Consider the following 20,785-nt stretch of genomic DNA (forward strand, 5'->3'; position numbering starts at 1 on the left):
GTTCACGAGCATTACCAGTACCATCATAAAGAGAGAATTGAGGAGAGATGTATTCCCTTGGAAGGGGAATACGTTGTACGTCTTGAGGGTATGGAGGTTGATGCTGGTGCGTGTCCATTGAATTTCCTTTACTCCGGGTCTGGAGGAGTTGCTCCAGGTCCTCATGCGTAATGAAATTGGATGACTGGTCCCTTTCCCTTGGGAGCTCAGGAGCAACACGATTTTCTTCATCCATGTAGGCCCGCGCCGTTGAAGTGCCTGCTCCGAGTGTATTGACTGCGCTCCTTGTTGGTTCCGGGGGATTTCGTGACTCCTGTGGCAATCTCTCAGTCAATGTCTTGAGAAAAGTGAGTACCTCTTTCTGAGTTGTAGCCATGTCCGTCTGAACCTTAGCAAGAACTTCATGCCTTTCCATCAAATCCACAATGGTAACAGGGGGTTTTCCTGCTCTTGTTCCTCCAGCCCCTCGCCCTGATGGGGGAGTGGCAGTCGCTCTAGTAACGACCGTAGGTGTTACACTTGAAGAAATACCAGGGTTTGTGGCTGCTCTGGCTCTAGTGATAGGAGGTGTCACGTCGATTGGAATATCTCCTGCTCCGCTATTGTTGGTGGTAAAGGAGACGGCTCCACGAGAAGTATTAATCACATTGGCATCTCCACTGACAGGGACATTGATACCAAGAGTGTTGTCAGCGCTAGTTCCATCGGAATTGATTGTTGATCCTGACATAAGATCCACCATTTTGAAATCAGTAAAATTAAAATTGGGTTTTGAAGAAATTGACTTCACGACCGAGAGATTAATCTCCCACTGTGGTCGCCAATTGTTTATGGATGAAAACTATTTCTGCTGGTTTTGGTAATTTTGGGTGTGTGTGGATGAGAAATGAATCTAAACCCTAAACAAATGCACTGCACGGGAGTGCTTGCTGATTCGAGAGATCAATCTATAAAATTCTGGCCTAAACCAAGAAATGGTCGTTCTAGACTTGCTTCAGTCACTAAGTGAAGGAGATGGGGTTGATCTTAGGGAGGGAAGCGAATAAGGTGTTGAAATTGTGAAGGTGTTGGCTTTTTATGACTTGTATCAGAATGATGAACTGGCTTGCAATAATGTAAGCAATCGTCTCTGGATGTTTTCTGGATACAGATGACAACACTTGGTTTTTCTGTGTTTTTTCGCATTGTTTGGAAATAGGAGAAGGACCTATTTATACAAGTCATTGAGCGCAAACCCTCATCTCGTAGTAAGTGGAGGAAGTTGAGTGATGGAGTAGTGGGGTTGTGTAGGTGATTGCACGATCACGTCTTAGCCCACTTCCCTCATCATCTTAACCGTCCATGCCTCCTGACACGTTCTTGTAAATGGGCATGTTGCACGTCGCACGCTGTAAAACGCCAGACCAATACCCCAGTAAGTATCCCCCAGTTTGTGACATGTTTGATGTCTAGAATGAGTGGGTCGAGTCGTGGGACCCGCCGCAAGAAATAGCACGTGATGTTATTAGGTTAAATAACTAAGTTATTTATGAAATTGATATTCATGAAATATCGTGTATGCTCGATGCATGTAATGCATTGAAACAATCAATATGTATGAAACATCGTTGTTTTAAAGCTTAACCGAATAAGTCGTGGATTAAGCATCTTAAAATAGCATCACGCCCAACCATCTTCGAGTGATCCTTTGGAGATCGCAAGGGAGAGCTATCTCCTGGTCGATCACTCCCTGTGGAACAGTGGCGGACGGTGATCATCGAGGTGTTTCGTTGGTCGCCTAGTTCTTAACCTAAGTTGTCCGACCAAGCTAGCAAAGTTGGACGGACGAGATGGTTTTCGCCACTTATTTGCGACCATTTACGGAATCCTAGGTTTCCTAAGTGGTGCGCAAGCATCACTCTTTGGATTGACCGAAACTACTCGTGGGCGCCAATTTTGGTGGGACCGATTGGTTGTGCATGGAGACGGTCCGTTGTTGTGCACGTCTATACCGCTCTGTCCAATGAAGGCTTGATCTAGGCCACTCAAGTTGACTGGAAAAGATGAATGGATGTGATCGATTTGCGATAGAAATCCATTGCCGCAAAGGATTTGGAAGCCGCGTGACATGCCACCTTTGGGCGTGCGTTTCAAGACGCTCGTCCATGGTTGGCCTAGGCCGATCGGTCACACGCATAGGTGGGCCCACCGTGATCACGTTCATACTCTTGGTACCTCTTAAGTATATATTTACACCCTCCGTTTAGGCTGGCGAAGATAAATGGACGTGATTGAACTGCGACAGTTATGCAGCGCCGCAAACCTTAATTAAAGTTTTAAAACGGTCACGCACGCGTGACTTCGGCCAATCGGTTTAGCAAGCTATGCTTATCCTATGGAGAGGTCGACCGTGTGGGGCCCATGTTGGTCTGACGGTGAACATATGTGCATCTCCCTGATGGTCCTAGGCGCGATCTAAGCCATCCAAACATGCTGATTAAGTTGGATGGTTGAGATAAATTTAAGACGCTAGTGGAATTTCCGTGACCCTCGAGAAACCTCACGCCCATCATGTATTGGCAAACGTTCATGTTTCCATGACTATGTCGTGAGCAAGACGATCAAGTAGGGACAAAGTGGGCCCTCCAACGTGTGTATTAGCGCTTCACTGATCATTCAGGGGATGATCTAAGTCGTCCAACCAGGCTGGTGAAGTTGGACGGTCTTGATGATTTTAAGACTGCCTTGAACAGTCAAAGCTCGTCGAGCTTCTTCCAAAGCAGCGCAACCACCCTATTTTATGGCTGGCGTTTGACATGCTGGGAGGAGTTCGTGTGATGTTCGACCGGATAGGGCATAAGCGGGCCCGCCGGTGGTCATCACGATGATCGCCTACTCTTGCCAGGGTTTGGCTAGGCTTGTTAAAGTGCGCGTCCAACTTGTGTGGCCCTGATCGTTTCTGAGACTGATATGAACAGTAAAGATTTTCCTTGAGGAAATTAAATGCGTTCGATCAAGCTGAAAGTGCATCGACTCGAAATTCTCTTTGTCAGAGAGTATCCTGTACGGGTATTTTGTGCATGTCTCAAAATTGGCACTTGGAGATTCATGTTACTCTGCTGAGAGTGAACACTCAGTCGTCATGCCATGCTAATAATGAGAGCTCGGCTAGGAACAACACAGGAAACACTAGGCTAATCATGCATTAATTGATAATGCTATAAATTCACAGAATATTTGGGATTGTTGCTACACGCACCATTCTGGGTGAATCTTGTGTTTATCGAATTGTTTCAAATAAATAAAGCGAGAGGTTTTCTGCGCTCATGGATTTGTCCTTTGCAGGATGTCAGCATATTAAAATTGATTTCACAATTTTATCCCTGAACTAAAATCCACCATCAAAAGTTTGGTTCTAGCATGATGCACTTGATTCTTAGCCAAATAAATTGCACTTAGACTATCACAATGCACATGAAGTTGGTCTTGCACAACTCCTAATTCATCTATCAAACCTTGTAACCATATATCCTTATTAAATGCCTCAGTCACTGTCATATACTCCGACTCCGTAGTTGAAAGCGCCACAGTAGACTGCAAGATTGATTTCCAACTTACTGGTGCCCCTGCTACGGTAAATAAATACCCTATAGTTGAACGTCTCTTGCCCAAATCACCAGCATAGTCAGAATCCACATACCCAACACACAACTTATTGTTACTTCTATCCTTCTCAAACTCCAAGCCAACATCAACCGTATCGTAAAGGTACCTCAAAATCCATTTCACAACTTGCCAATGTTCCTTACCAGGACAATGCATATAACGACCGACCATACTAACAGCATGTGAAATGTTCGGACTTGTACATACCATCGTATACATCAAGCTACCAATAGCCTCAACATATGGGACTTGGCCATATACTTTCGCTCTTCTTCAGTAGTGGGAGACATACGTGCATTCAACTTAAAATGTGCAGCAAGGGGAACACTTACATATTTAGTTCCTTCGTAGACACCAAACTTCTATAACACTTTCTTCACATATGCCTTTTGAGACAAACAAACCTTACCCTTCTCTCTGTTACGTTGAATCTCCATATTAATAATCTTCTTAGCTTCTTCGATATCTTTCATCTCAAACTCAGATGACAACTTGTGTTTCAAATTATCAATTTCTTTCTTGTTATTCGATGCTATCAGCATATCATCGACATACAAGAGCAAATATATGAAAGACCCATCACGTAGCTTCTTAAAGTATACATAATGGTCATAGTGACTTCTTGTGTATGTTTCTCCTATCATAAACTGGTCAAATCGCTTGTACCATTGTCTTGGAGACTGCTTCATCCCGTACAACGATCTCTTCAGTTTACATACACAATCTTCTTTTCCAGCAACCTTAAACCCACTCGGCTGAGTCATATAGATCTCCTCTTCTAGATCACCATGTAAGAATGTTGTCTTAACATCTAACTGAACTAGGTCTAAATCATATTGTGCTACCAAGGCCAACAAAATACGGATTGATGAGTGTTTTACCACCGAAAAGAACACCTCATTGTAGTCAATCCCTTCTCTTTGGGCATAACCTTTTGCAACTAACCTTTCCTTGTAGCGTACTTGATTCACCGAAGATCCTTCTTTCTTAGCATATACCCACTTGCACCATATGGAATTCTTACCGTTCGGAAGCTTCTGAAGAATCCATGTGCCATTCTTTTAAAGAGACTCCATCTCGTCCTGCATTGCACCTTACCATTCTTTAAACTCTGCACTACGTACAACTTCTAAATAGGAAGTAGGAGTACCATCTTCTACAACTGGTAATGCATAAGCAATGTAATCATTCATCCAACCAGGCTTCCTCGTTGATCTTCTCGGTTTTCTGGTTGCTATGGCCTCCGTGACCGTAGCTTCTGTATCTTTTACTGACTCTTGTTCCTCTTCCTCAACAGTGTCACTATCATTTGGAACTTCAGTAGTTACCTCTCTTGCAGACCCAATGTCTTCAGAAGTATTCTGAACAGATACATACTTAACTAGAATTGGTGGAGTTGCATCAATCTCCACCTGCTGCAAAGGCTCATTAGTACTGGTGCTTTTGTTCTCCACCTGTCGAGAACCCCAAGACTTTACCATAGACATATCATCAAATATGACATCTCTACTCACGACTATCTTCTTCTCAGCTGGATTCCAAATCTTGAACCCTTTTACTCCACTCTTCATACCCACAAAGATTCCTTTTACAGCACGGCTATCAAGCTTGTTTTCACTAACATGATACCACGCAGGACAACCAAAGATATGAATTGAGTCATAATCATAAGTTGGTTTACCAAACCACTTATCCATAGGAGTTTTACCTTCTAATACAGCTGATGACAACATATTAATGAGGAAGCACGCATTCGTAACTTCCTCAGCCCAAAACGCCTTACTTAATCCAGCATTAGATAACATACATCTTACCTTATCCAGCAAAGTACGATTCATTCGTTCAGCTACCCCATTCTGTTGTGGTGTCTTCTTAACTGTGAAGTGCCTCTTTATCCCCTCATCCTGACATACTTGCAAGAACGGATCACTCTTGTACTCTCCACCATTGTCCAAACGTAGTACTTTGATCTTTCTGCCAGTTTGAGTTTAGTTGTCTTTTTCCACCTCACAAAGATTTCTAGGACTTCATCCTTATGCCTCATGGTGTACAACCAGATGCGCCTAGAATAATCATCAATGAACGACACAAACCAATGTTTCCCTCCCAATGATGTATTCTTGGAATGACCCCAAATATCTGAGTGAACATAGTCAAGAACTCCACTAGTATTGTGGATAGTTGTGCTAAAGCTTGTTATTGTTTTCTTGCCCTTAACACAGTGTTCACAAAATGCTAACTTGCAGGCAATAGCAACTTTCAACAAGTCTTGTTGAATCAACCTATGCAACGAATTCTCACCTGGATGTGCAAGTCTCATGTTCCATAGCTTCGTCTTCTCGATAGCTGCACTCTCGATGTGTTCAGAAATAGACACATCCCATGTTGTTGTACTCCCATTCAAGTAATAAAAGTTATGATGACGTGTGCCCTTAATGATTACCAACGATCCAGAGATTACTTTTAGAACACCATTTTCAGCGACTATCTTATAGCCCTGAGCTTCTAAAGTTCCGAGAGAAATCAGATTCTTCTTTATGGTAGGTACAAATCTTACCTCCTTCAGCTCTCTAACCATACCATCATGCATCTTGATACGAACCCTACCAGTTCCAATCACCCTGCAGGTATGATTGTTTCCCATACGTACTTCTCCATCAAGCTCTTCAAAACTTGAGAATCAGTCCCTATACGGACATATATGATACGTTACTCCAGTATCTAATGCCCATGTACTATCTATAATAGTACAAGCTGATGTGTCACAGTCAGCGAGAAATCAGAAGCATCATCTAATTCTTCATTACCTTTAGCAATGTTCACCTTGGTATTACTATTATCTCCTTTTCTTGCCTTACGCTTGGTACAATCCTTAGCCCAATGACCTAAGTCATGGCACCAAGCACACTCATCTTTACGCAGACGTGTTCTACACTTAGAACGCCCTCTACCTTTACAATAACCACCAGTCTTATTTCTCATGTCTGTTGAACGACCTCTTGCAAGAAGGACATCATTATTAGCTTCACTTGCAAGGTCTTCACGGTCCATCTTCCTGAACTCCTCACTACGCAATGTTGTAGTGACCTCAGCATATGTCATCTTATCCTTGTCGTGCATTAATGCTTTAATCACGGGTTCATACTTTTCAGGAAGGGAATTTATCAGACACAAAGCTTGTTCCTCGTCGTTGATCTTCTCATCGTAGTTAACCAACTCAGCAAGAAGTTTATTATATGAATCTAGGTGCTCAGTTAGGGTTGCACCTTTCTTCATGTTATAGCGATACAAATTCCTTTTAAGATGTATCCTATTGGACACGTTCTTCACAAGGTATTCTTTCTCTATCTTTTCCCAGAGATCCTTAGCTGAAGTCTCGTGTTGATAATTAACTCTTATTGCAGTTGCTAAATACCCTCGTATCGAAGCAAGACATAATCTATTCATCTTGTTCCACTGCTTATCAGACATCTCAACTGGATGATCTTCTAGAGCTTCTTCTAGGTCAAGATGAACAAGAGCATCCATTACGTTTGTTCTCCAAAAACCAAAGTTATTGGTTCCTGTAAACTTTTCTTTCTTGAGTTGTGATCTATGTGAATGAAGTATTTCTTCTTTTGTTTCTTTATCTTTACTTGTGGACTCCGAATGTTCTTCTAAAGGATCTTTAAGATCAACTGGTTTATCCCCGTCAACCATTGTTCTTAAACAACCAAATATAGATAAAAAGCAGAACCTTTGAGATTAGTATTACCTCAAGCAATCTTCAGAAAAAATACCTTCACTTCACTTCAATCTTAGTACTCGTATCCAAGAGCGTCTCCTTGCTCTGATACCAATTGTTGCGCCAAAGCCTGCGGAAGCGTTAGGTTTGCACTAATACGAGGTAACTCAATATCGCAAAGAACACAATCACACACACAAGAAGAACAAGTATTTAACGAGGTTGAATCCTCGGGAAGGAATAAGCAATTTTATATATCACCGTATAGGTTGGAATATACAAAGTCTAAGCAGAGAAGAAGGGAACTTTTTACGTAGTTCTGGTGTGTTTTCTCTAGTTCTCTCTATGGCTATTTATACATATCAATAGGGCTGCACACATTCCTTAATAAGGATTTCCTAACTTAACTCTAAGAGACAAACCTCTTAAGTTGCTACTTAGGACACTAGTAATTGGTTTCCCAAACCAACTAGATTTCCTAATTTATTCCTTGAACATCCTACCAACACTATTATCATCTAGAATTAGGATCTCAAACCTGATACATAACTTTCATAATTTTTACAAACAAAAAACAAATAAGAATTTCAGTTTCTTTTCAAACTTCACCACGAAAGATTAGATTGTGATATGAGCCATCACAAGCCAAAACCCAAAAGCATTGTTGTAAAACAAAACAAAACAAAAGCACATAGAGTCATATGGAACATGCAAAACAAGAAAAAGATTTAGGATTATTTGGTTGAAGATGACCAGAAAAGATAATAAAAACATGATAGTTATGTGTATGCACTTGAATCATTGTAAAGTTTCATAAAATATCTAAAATATATCCTTCCACTTTAGATAAATCCATTCTTTAATCAAATATATTTTCCTAATGTAATTAAGTTTTCATTTATTATCCCTAATTTTTCTTAATAATAACAAGACCCAATAATAGTAATCAATCTTTTGCCTTTTAGTTTAATATAGTTAATGGGGAATTAGCTGAATCATCTTTCCTAAGTTTCATTTTTTATGAATTAGCGTGCCAGTAATCTCAGGCGCAGACCCGGTTAATGAAAACGACTTCAATCGAATCAAGTACTAAATGTTAATATAAAAACTACTTGAATCAAATCAAGTACTAAATTATGCAATTCAAGAATTGACATCATACTTAATTTCTCTCCATGTAATCCACATGTTTAGATTAAATCTCAAGCAGTTTTTCCTTTTTGTAACTTCGAGTTCCCAACGTATATAAGCGGTAACAACTAACAACACTTGTACTCTATCTGAGTTGCATAGAGTTCTTGTTTCTGTAAGTAAGGTTCATCGTAAACAACTAGCATGCCCTACTATTGTTAGGAACCTACCTCGTATAAATATTGATATCGTCTACTTGCTTTTGGGTGGAAGGTTGCTATCTATGATAACGAACAAGTAAAGGATGTTTGTGAAATAAAACACAAATTAAAGGGGAAAAAATAGACTATAATAAGTTGGCCAGATGAGGTTACAAAATAACTTGTATCTTAGCTTAGAAGACTTGTAAAAACAACGATTTCCTTATTCATCCAATTCATCATCAATTAAAAGGAAAAATACCACCTTTTAGTTGTTAATAATTATTGATAATGACACTGGGATGACGAAGATGGTGACACCAACATAACAGCAATGGTGGTGTCTAATTCGATGACGGGCATGGTTTGTCCCGTATGTCTCAATTCATCCACCAGTGCGTTCTATATGGAAGACCAACCACCAGCACTAAGATTTTAAGATGTTGCTTACGTAGTAAACTGAATTGTAATACTAATAAACTTATGAAGTAGCTAAATCTTTAAATAGCATGTTACCTTACAGTGAAACTCAATTATGAAGGCTTCAAATATGTCTTAAATGTCAGATCTATCTAGTTTGAAGTTAAGGTTAAAGCCTGGCCAAAGACTTCTGCACAGTGTTATGAATTTATGACGATCCCAAGGCTTTGAGAATTATTTTGCTAAAGAAACTATTTTGAGCTTGAAATAAATGAAGATCTTATTATCGAGTAAAAGGTGATCATGAGCAAATTTGTTATAGTTGACAAAGGAAGATTGGAGTGAGACGTTTAACCAAACAGTTATATCAATATGAGCTTAGTGGTGATAGCCATGTCCAATCTACTAGTCTACGGTCAGTCACCAAACAAATCTTCCTGAGAACCATATACATCCTTCCCACATGATCAAGCCACGATATGAGTGAAGCTGTACTTCCTGAGCGCCTATCGACTCTAGACAACTATATAGATGCCATTGTATAACCAACATGTGGGATAAAAGCGGAAGTGTAAACATAATATACTCCGAAGAGTTTACATAGATACATAGGTGATGCACATACAGTTTACACAGTTATTCCAAGCCTCAACATAGCAGATGAAGATGTTAGCCCATGAGCCATGAAAATAATGAAGACTGAAGAGACAACTCCCGAGCCCAATCATACAAAAATGACTTTATGCACAACATACCACTACTGCATGCACCCAGAAATGCAGACACATAATGTGATAGTGGGGGTCAACCATAAATGTGCACAACAATCAACTGACCTAAAAAGATAGACCCACACAATCATTGAAATCTATCAAAGTGAAAGGTCTAATAGAAGGTTGGAGGATAACTAGATCATCCAGTCAATACTTTCCTGCAGAAGAACTTTGCACTGCTAACAGATTTTAGAAAAGGGTGATTTATTGATGACAATGCAATGTGATTACACTGATCACAAAATGGTTTTTAAGTAGTAGCTCATCTCTAGCAAAGCCTCAAATTCAAATACAAATTAAAATTAAAATAAAATGCTAGCTAGTCTAATGAAAATGTTTAAGCAAATCTTCCATGATTTGTGGTGAAGAGGATTGTGGCTTTGGTAAATTACACGTAGTCACATTCTAACCTACTCTCATTCAAAGAAAAAGAAGAGCAGAGAGAAGTTTACCGTACTATCTGAATTACTCAAGAGTGAGAACAAAAGGCGGCGCATCTTTTCTGGGTCCAACAACTGTACGATAAATGTAAACCTTCTCAGCTTGTACATCGTCTTCACTTTCTTCCTCCTTGATCACCTCTACATTTAGTTTTGGCTTTTCCTTGGCCAGTTTTCGACACCCATCTATTGTTAAATTGCATCCTGACATCCAGAGTGACCGCATTGATTCATACCGATCTAGCCCTGACAGAAGTGCTGCATCTCCGAAAGGGCAATCCCTTATCTCAAGCTTCCGCATCTTAGGACATCCACTCATCAAACACTGCATTGATTTGTCAGAGCTGCCCACAAATGCCAATGATAGGAATTCCAAGTTTTTCGCATACTTCCCTATGTACTCAAATGCCAAATCCGTAAGTAAGCCTGAGACAGACAGCCTTGTGAGCTTGGTACATCTCTTGACTACTGAACCAAAAGCTTCATCCATTGGTTCATTAGTTGTGTAGTCAGGCTGGCAAGGCTTCAAGATGCAGAGACGGAAGTGGGTAAAATCGGGGCAGTTCTGAACCACAGTAGCCACGGCAGCATTTGTCATCTGCCGGCAGAAGTATAAAACATAGTGAAGTTTTGGACAGCCACGGGATACAGCAATGAAACCAGCATCTGTCACACCAATATTTTCCCCAAGTACAACGTCTGGATCAGAGGGGTCTGCAGGGAATACACGGAGCTCCTCAAGCAGTGGACAGTTGGAAGCAACGGCTTCTAGGCCTTTGTCTTCTACTGTGTCTAACACCTGCATTAAGTTACTGGACTCAGAACTTACAACAACAATAAAAACAATTGAAAGAGCAAAATCACAATAGTGTATGACGACTTCCTGAAATTAATCTTACTCCTGAAGTACCTTCAGTAAAACCAGGAAAAGGGCTATGGTAATGAAGGTAAAATAAAGTGATGTTACAACAAATTCTGTACCAAAATATTTGGTTCATCAGTAAGAATCAGAAGTCAGAGTAACTTTTGACCAGGGTCTGAATTTACAAGGTATTGCCCAGTACTAGCCAAATCAGTTTTGACTAGATAAAAAGTAAGAACCGTGAAATTAATCTTACTACTGAAGTACCTTCAGTAAAACCTAGAAAAGGGTTTATGACCAGAGCAAAAGAGTTGCTTTAGAGCACCAAATACACACAAATTGTAAGACAGGGATATCTGGTGCGGATTTTAGAATGTGAGATTAAAGTGGTGAATGCTTCTTACCCAGAGGCGTCGTAGATTTGGACAATGTTCAAGAAACTTAGCCAGCTCTTCACTCTCCAGGGGAGCATAGCTTAAATTTAAGAAAGTTAGGTTGCTGCAGGCTGCGTATAATACCGGGAGGAAGAGTGAACTGGCTTCCCACAAACCCGATAGTGTCTCTAAATTCTTGCAGTTGTTAAACGCATTTTCAAGTTCTGTAAGTTGGTCAGGGGTAAGCTCTTCAGAGAAGGTACCAGTCCCGAGCTCCTTCAGTTGAGGAGCAAGGACGAGCAAACGCTGCAACTGCTCTAATGTAATATTTCTATTCACTTTTAAAGCCTTCAATGACTTGCACCTGGTTACAAGCTTCTCCAAAGCATCAAAGCTGACTTCACTCTGAAGATTAGCGAAGTTGAGAACTTCCAATGATGTGTAATTGTCAGGAAAGCAACTCAACCAGCTCCCCCCTAGATCATCTATGCTGTTCTCTTGTATATCCAGCTCTGTCAAGTTTCTGAAACAAATTTCAGAGTTATAATTTGCCATTCCACCAAGTGTTAAAATCGCTTTCAAATGTTAAGGCAGGTAAAGAATATAGATGCAGATCATTAAAAATGAAGAAAAATATTTAGCCACTTGCGTAATCAGAATTTAATTTTTACAAGTGACCGAGTTTCTAACAGTTTCTAACTTTCTAAGTGAGGAAAATTACAGTTGCAAGTGATAGCGATATTTTGACCCACAACCTTGGAACTAATTCCTAAATTCATTTCTCAGCTCTTATGATTACGACCGAGTCCTGACCATGTTGGTGATTAAAACGCAATGATATTTCCTTGGCCAGATTCATTAATATGATAATTTCTCACTTCCAATCCTAAGCAACACATGCTAGTAAACTTAAATATCAATCTAGAGGCTCTCCAAATATACACAATGTGAGATATTCTCTAGATCCTTTCTTCTCACTACCTTCATAGAGATTATTTTCACCCATTTTTGAAATTGAAAAAGCAGTCCTCAACTCAGTCCTACATTAAGTCTTTGTTTCCCCCACCAAAACTATCACAGTGTGATGACAAACTGATGCTACAGCTTGGGGATGGATCCACTTCCATAGAGGGAAATTTCTTCAAAAATCAGATCGGATAAGGTTTTTTTTAAATCCAATCAAAATGGTGGCAATGGATGATGTTTTCATAATAACCATTAAAAATTTAACAAACTTTTCAATGGGTCTAAAAAGTAGCCATTATACAACAACTCCATGTATGCCCCCACAGAGTATAAAGTAGATGCATAAAAAAACAACTAATAATGAACCGTTTCTAAAGCCTCACAATTGACACAGATCACTACTAAAAAACACGAAATCCAATCAAGAACTAGGAAAAAAAATACCAAATGAGTGATGTAATTATACCTGCAATAAGTAGCAATGGATGCGATTCCTTCAGTACTAAACCCATCACAGCTAACAAGAGATATAGCTTTAAATTTAAGAAAAGAATGAGCTAAAAACTCCAAGCTTTCATCAGCCACAGTCATTCTCTTAAGCTTAAGTTGTTCCAAACAATGATAAGCTGAAGCAAAAGCAACCAACCATGAATGAAGATCAGATCCCCAATTAGGTGGAACCAGATTAAAATCTGAGAATCTGGGTTTCCCTTTAAGTGTAACACTTCGTATATTTGGAAATCTCTTGACAACTCTCTCTGGTGAAATAGAGTAACAATTCCCAATAAACAAACTTGTTCTACTTATCCTTTCAGTTTCATACCAACCTTTACACACAAAAGAAACTGAGTTTCTATCCTTGTGACACTGTACGAAATCTAGTATTCGTTTCAAGAACTCATCAGGAAAACTAGTATCCTTAGAAGAACAAATACGCTTTACACCCTCTTCTTCTTCCCACTCTTCCTCCTCAGGTGATTCCTTTCTCTTCTTTGAAGCCATTGAAGAAAATTCTTACTACTTCCAGAAAAATGAAAACTACTTCCTGAACCCTGAATGCAGTAGATAAAGAAGGAGAGAAGGTAAGAGTGAGAGATATAATGGCTTAAGTTGTGAGATGAGGAGAAGTTAAGAGAAAAATATTAATAATAAAAAAAATGGGGACAGACAGAGAAAGGAGGTCTGTTTATGCTAATCTCCGCCATATGCGCTGTACGCACCACTTTCATTTCTAATTCTCACTGCTTCGCTTAATAGTTTCAGACAATCCGTAGTGTGATAGAGATTCCGTCTCGGAAGAGACGGCTCAAGGTAATTCCGTCATTTCATTGCAACTCGTAGGGTCATATACGTCCTTTCACCCTTCTGAAAAAGTAGCCTAGCTTACTGCTTTTCACTGGGTCTGTTTGTTAGGATAGATTTGCTCACTGCAACAACTAGATTCGCATTGGATATATGCGAGAAATGATATCTATCCATCTTAAATTTTTGAAAATCAAAATAAATGACGTCCGCAAACTGTGTGTAGTCGAGTACTCGAGCCTCTTTTCTTGAACCATGATCGCGAATTGTGATCGAATCCTGTGGGGCAGTAGGCACGCTTCACTTACAATAATTTACCTCTTGTAATTACAGAGGTCGTATTTGGAACCTGCAATCTGAATACAGCAGGATTACGAAACTTGGCCGAATATGCGGATAGAGGGTGCGTTGTCAAGTCGTAGTAAATAGATTCCGAAGAACAAAGACCTGGGCACTGAGATGTCCAACCTGCCAAACGAAACCTTAGCGAATATACTATCTTAATATACTTGTTCCTCGATTCAATGTCCCATAACTTTACAGTGATTAAAGAATTCATGCATGGTTTCTTCTCTTCATTTTCGAGGAAAGGAAAAATTCTTAAGATAGAGGGTAGTACTTCAAGAAGAGGAAGCGGAATTTTCTTTGAACGAAATCTACACATTTCCTCGTGGGTTCCTCCTGATAATTTTTATTTTGTTTGTCCAATAGTTATTGATTTTTATTTACATAAATCCATCCCTGGATTTTTTATTTGATGCACACACTGATCCAACTAATTCGCTGGCACTCGACATTACCACATTAATATACCCAACATGTATTTAATTAAGACAGCACAAAGGACAAATAAACGGCCATTAGTACGGGCAGCAACGGAAAGCTTAACTAAAAGAAAATAAAAGAGTTCACGGAGGTTAGCTAAATAGGTTATTTGTGAAATCATCAATCTGTTTAGAACAAGAGGTTGTACTTGGATTATTAGCTCCAAAATCCAGAGTAAATCGTGCAACTCTCCTACATTCTTCGGTAACAATGCTTGTGCAAACGTACAGTGTGTCTTCTTATGTTCTAGCTAATGACAACACGGTTCTTTAGGAAAAGGAAAACATCTTTTTACTTATCCTAAACATGGTTTCGAGGGAGCATTTATAACCAAAACATTGTCAAATCAAAATTAATTAGGAGGATACGTATGTATATCGTGGATTACGAAATACACAAGGTACATTGGGAGGGCACTCTACTAAAACTTACACGTCTACGTATCCCTACTTTCTTTCTTTTTTTTTTCTTTTTTTTTTAGAGCACTAAGGCATTGAACGTAATGTTTTCTTACGAATATGATAAAGAATATGACTGATATAAGGGTTGATATAAGGAGATTTTTAAACTTGGCGAGATTGGGGTACAATCAAGCTAATTGGGGTATACCCAAATTTAAATGGACATGTGCCCTTATTAAGGGGAGGTCAAAACATGATGAAGTTACTTTAGTACCCCTACACTAATTAACCTAACATTAAACCCTAAATTTAAAAATTAAAAACTGATTAATCTTCCTCTAATCTATCTTCTCTAATCCCTCTCCTCTTCTCCTCTTCAACATGTAACGTGAGAAGATCCAAATCAGAAGGAAAAGGTAAGGAAAAAGTTGGAACTAGCAAACCCGAAAATCCAATCCCTGAGAATGTTGAAAAAAACCCTCCACCGGTGAAAAGAAGATTGTAAGTGATTTCTAAACTCAACCCATTATTCTGATGTGTTATATGATTGTTATATTAGGTTAGAAATCGAAAATTATGATTTCGGGGTTTTTGGCCGGCAAGGTCGATAGTTTAAAATCATGCCGACGGTTGTTGTTTTGTAAGCGCTGGCATGGTATTAGGATGAATAACCTGCCGGCTTTTCATAGTAGCCATGGCCAATGTTAGACAATAACCAGGACCTGCATGATATATTAACAAACCCTGTCGGCTTACATATAGCCGGCATTGTCCTTTACTTGGACCATGCCGACTTTCGGTCATAGAAACTTGATTTTCATTAGTTATAGCCGGCATCTTTCTTGAATAAGACCCTACCGGCTGTGGTTTGGTCGGCCTGGTGAATGGTTATAACCATGTCGAGTAATATTAGTTGGCAATGTATATATTCTCTACCTTTCCGACTAGTAGATGACCATAACCAAATTTCAATGTGTAACAATTTTCATCTCTCTCCCTCTTTATGTGTATGGGTAAGTGGTGAGGAATTGATTATTTTTCTCTAAGAAACAAAGAGAACGGTATTTAATTCTTCTCCATTTCCCCATACACGTAAAGTGGAAGGGAGAAAAAAATTGTTATCTAAATTCATGAATTTACCGAGCAATATCGTATGTTCAACAGTGTTGTTTGTTTTTATATCTCTTATTTGTGTATTGTTTAGGTTCCCAGAGGCAAAAATAGAAGATACCCCTTGTACAGTAACTGCAAAAGAGTTATTACAATTTATTGACGCAATTTATTCCAATTTAGAATATCCTAAAGATGAAACTGAAAATAATTGCCCTGTAAGAAAGTTACTTCTGGGGGGTAAGAAAGATCCTGAAGAATTTTTAAGGTTTATGGATAGTCCTAGCAATCCCCTCCACTATCAAGAATGCACATCATCAGAGGAGGAAGAAGAGGAGGTTGATCCAAGGACTTTTTTCAGGGCATGTGACTTTTCTGGAGTGAACCCCTATTACAATGAGGCTGGTGACTACATGGGTCCAGATAAGGGAAAAGCAAAAGCTGATGTTGTTGAAAAAGCTAGTGATGGTGAAGAAGCTAGTGATGTGGAGGAAGATAACAACAAGAAGAAGGATCCATGAAATTCTTAAACTTTATTATGTTTCACTTGGTTTAGAAACTTAGATTGTGGTTTGAACTCTTTCATTATGTTTTGAACTCTTAGATTGTGGTTTTAGACTTGTTAAACTTATGGTAATTTTCAGTTTCAGTTGCTTTAGAACTTATTCTTTTTTGTGCAGTTTTAGATAATATTAGAGTTGCAGTAATTCGGCATGGTTTGTAAGCTCGACCCTGCCGGCCACACCAGGCTTTATATGCCACAATGCTGTCAGGGAGTGGTGGTCGGCATGGTTAGAAATTTATACCTTGCCGATGTAAATGTTAGTTGCACTTTTTAGGTACAAAGTACAAGTCATTGAATGCTCAACGGCCATAAATTTCAAAATCAAGATATTAGATGTGTTGTTATTATAAAAGCATTCTCAACTTCATCTTCAACCTTGCATAAAGAATGGAAGTTTCAAGTGCAACACAACCAAATATTTGTAGTCTTTGTACACTGAGTGGTCGTTTTGCAAACGATTGTCCCTTTGAAGGAAGCAAATGCACTATTGAAGGTTGTAAGGGATTCTTATTTTTCATGAAAGATGCAATAGGAGGTGTATATCAGCCGTATGCTTCAAAATGCACTTGTAGTGGGTTTTTCTATTGGATAGATGAGCGTCTAACTCCGTATGAAGATGAAGTTGCTAAAATCAACCTTCTACCATGCACAGATCCATGTTGTGATGGTAAGATGAAGCTAATTACCTCTCCTAAGAAATTGTGTACCGGAAAAAGATACTATATATGTCCCAAATATGTTAGGGTTAAGTTTTTAACGTTTGTATGCTTTAATTAAGGTTTGTATGCTCTAATTAATATTTTAAGGTGTGTATCCGATGTATAGTCAGCATTGTACTAAACTAAAAGCTTGTCGGCGGCTTAATAGTCGGCACTTATCTATTTACAAACCTTGCCGGTTACACAACCGACGGCATGGTTATACTAAAAACACACTGCCGACTATAATAGAAGAGAACATCCAGGAACAACTTTTTTTTCTTTTCTATCCGACATGGTTATCCTCATAAAGGATGCCGGCGGATATATGGTCGGCATGGTTCCCCTAATCTATCGTGCCGGCTGTAATAGAAGATAACATCCAGGAACAACTTTTTTGAGGGAGTTCTTAGCCGGCATGGTTATCATCATAAACCATGCCGACCAAATAAATGCCGGCAACCTGGCAAAACCAAGACCTTGCCGACTGTCCCAGACAGTTTTTTCCTGTGCTGTCATGCAGTGCCGCCGGCAATCTGAAGAAAGAAAATTGTGCCGACCCTGGGACGGCCGACAGGGTCTTGTAACAAATACAATGCCGACCAAATGAGTACACAGCAAAAAAAAAAACCACATCCATTTTATTCATTTGTAGCACTCCAAAGTACATTACACAAAACATGCATGCGATTACAAAAGTACTCCAAAAAGTACGAATGTTTTGTGTAGTACTCCGAATTACATTACACAAAAAGTTTCCTTATTCCCTGATCATAATCACTCATCACTCAAATCTATTGGAGGGAGGTCATTCAAATCTATTGAACCTCCTTTAGTCAAATCTATGGGACATTCCTTAGACTCATCTAAAACATTCCAAAGGAGCATGTTGTCCTCATAAAGTTTCACCCATTCCTTATTCTTGTTGTTTGTGAACTTCTACCAAAAACTAAACCTACAAAGAGGAGGTAATGGACATTCCTTGTTAAGTTGTATACCAATAAAATGATTTTTATCCACCAAAGCCATGACAATTCTTCTATGATTGAGTTGTTCCACGTAGACCGCATGTTTCGGTGCAAATGCTATAGATGGTCCCTTACTAAAAAAATGTACCACGCAATTCCATGTATCCGCCAATAGATAGCCACACTCCGGCATTCTCATCAAATGCTCCCATTTGACCGGTGCATTTCCCTCTCGGCCTTTAACACTAGTTAGCAAATCTTTAAAAGTTGCTTCTTTGTCCTCCATGGAACCTTCTAGCATCATTGAGATATGAAACTCCTTGTCGTTTTCTAGTCGGGCGGCCATCTTCTTTCTTATGTATTGGCATTGGGTGAAATTCTCCTCAACCGCTCCACTTAGGTGTCCCAATTGTTGCGAGACAACGCGAAACCCACAATTTCCATCTTTTGGGACGTCGTCGGTACCAATAACGAACTCTTGAGTAATTGGAGGGAGTCGTACGCGATACTCTAACAACACCGATTGTACTACCTTCCTTGGAAAACCTCTTTTCTTCGCAACATCATCTTGGCTTGCTTGACTCTCAAGAGGTAGAGTGCCATTTGAATTCAAGTTTGAGACCGTTGGTGTAGTTGAATCCTTCCTTGCCGACCCCTTTTATTTCCAACAAATTCTACACTTGCTTGACTCTCAAGAAGTGGAGTGCTATTTGGATTCAATTTTGAAACCATTGGTGTAGTTGTTTCTTTCCGTGGACGACCTCTTTTATTTTTAGCCGGCTCCTCTTTGTATTGAGCCTCGTTATAAACATGTCCGGATGGATCGCACTTTGTACTCAAATGCTCTTTAATTTGTTCCCTTTCGAATTTATCGCACTTTGTACTCAAATACTCTTTAATTTGATCCCTTTTAGATTGATCGCATTTTGTACTCAAATACTCTTTAATTTGTTCTCTTTCTTCCGCCCTCGTCTTTGTGGTAGGTGGTCTACCTGTTGGATCTTGTTTCGCCGGTTCTTGAAGTTCTTCCATAAAAGGGTAAACAATCGGCATCAACTTGTGCTTCATAGTTTGCTTTTCCAATCTATTCAACTTGGGTACTTTTCAAGGATTATTCTCCCAAGTTCCATGTCGCCAAACTCTTCACCGGGATCTTTTCTTGGAGACGGTTTGAAAGATAATTGCTTCCAATAAGGATCGATATCATCAAGAGGAATGGGATTTTTATACCTACCAAGCATATGATGACATGGAAGTCTGATAGCCTTAATTATCCTACACTTACAAGGAGTGCTCGGGTCGTCATGCTTATTATACTTTTTAAACAAAGCGAGATGTTTCATCATAAAACGTATTGCCCGATGCGATACGTTTCTATGTATACCAACAAGCAACCAATCATCCTCATTAAACTCCTTCAACATACGGAAGCTACTTTCTTGGAATTGCTTTTTTATCTTGTCGATATAATTATTAGTGTACTTATGGATAGCATGTTGCACCGTCACAATCCCATTTTGACTTGTGAAAAGTAGACCTTTTAGTCTCCCATGAGCTTGCTCTACCATACTTGTGGATTCAAGTTTGAAATGTTTATAGTCGTAAGTAAAAGCATACACAAACCTCTCTTTGTGTTGCCTCAACCATTGTTTCTTGCAATATTCCACACTTTGGGGTAATTAGTCCCCCAATCATCTTCCAACTCCTTCAAGTTTATCTCATATCTTGCAACACTCATCGACCAAACCACCTTATCCCACGCTTTCATGAATAACAAAAATTTGATCTCTCCTTCTTTCCATTCTTCGTCTTCTTTCTCTTTCTCCTTCTCTCGCTCCTCTTTAGTTAGTTTGCTAAGACGTTCATCTTCCTCTTTTTCACGCTTAGTTCCTTTCTTTGCTTTCGGTTTTTGGATATTTCTAAGATTGCATTGTATATGCCAAGTGCAAAGGAAATTTTGTGCATTGGGAAATACTATCCTCACGGCGTTCATTATTGCTTGCTCATTGTCGGTGACTATACCCCCGGGAGTCTCGTCTTCGTGGTGGAGAATCTTCAAAGTTTCCAATGCCCAAATATAGCTATCATCCTTCTCACGATCCATAAAACACCATGCCACCGTGAACGATTGCTTACCCGAGGTTTGTCGAACAATGTTCAACAAAGGCATGTTGTACCTATTCGTCTTATAAGTACAATCCATGAACAAAACTTGGTAAAAGCAACGCGCCAATTGAATCATATCGGGATGCGCAAGAAAAATACGATCCACCTTCCCCTCCGATGACTCGTGGTGTCTCACCGTGTAGTTGTATTTGTGTATTAACCATTGTGATTCTTCCATCACCTTTCTTCCATCCCATTCAATTCTTTTAATAGTT

The 20,785-nt window shown here is 39.4% G+C and overlaps 1 protein-coding gene across 1 annotated transcript; it reads right to left on the reverse strand.

Annotated features, from left to right (window-relative positions):
• Nucleotides 1-10,080: 10,080 nt before the first annotated feature.
• On the reverse strand, nucleotides 10,081-13,674 carry LOC113348663 (transport inhibitor response 1-like protein Os04g0395600). Its single transcript, XM_026592510.1, has 3 exons — nucleotides 13,002-13,674; nucleotides 11,600-12,092; nucleotides 10,081-11,132 (listed from the first exon to the last, which is right to left on the reverse strand). Exons 1-3 carry the CDS (start codon nucleotides 13,535-13,537, stop codon nucleotides 10,359-10,361), a joined length of 1,803 nt encoding a protein of 600 aa, XP_026448295.1. The 5' UTR covers nucleotides 13,538-13,674; the 3' UTR covers nucleotides 10,081-10,358.
• Between the last annotated feature and the right edge of the window lie 7,111 nt (nucleotides 13,675-20,785).

Source organism: Papaver somniferum, chromosome 2 (assembly GCF_003573695.1).
Source record: "Papaver somniferum cultivar HN1 chromosome 2, ASM357369v1, whole genome shotgun sequence".
Lineage (NCBI taxonomy): Eukaryota > Viridiplantae > Streptophyta > Magnoliopsida > Ranunculales > Papaveraceae > Papaver > Papaver somniferum.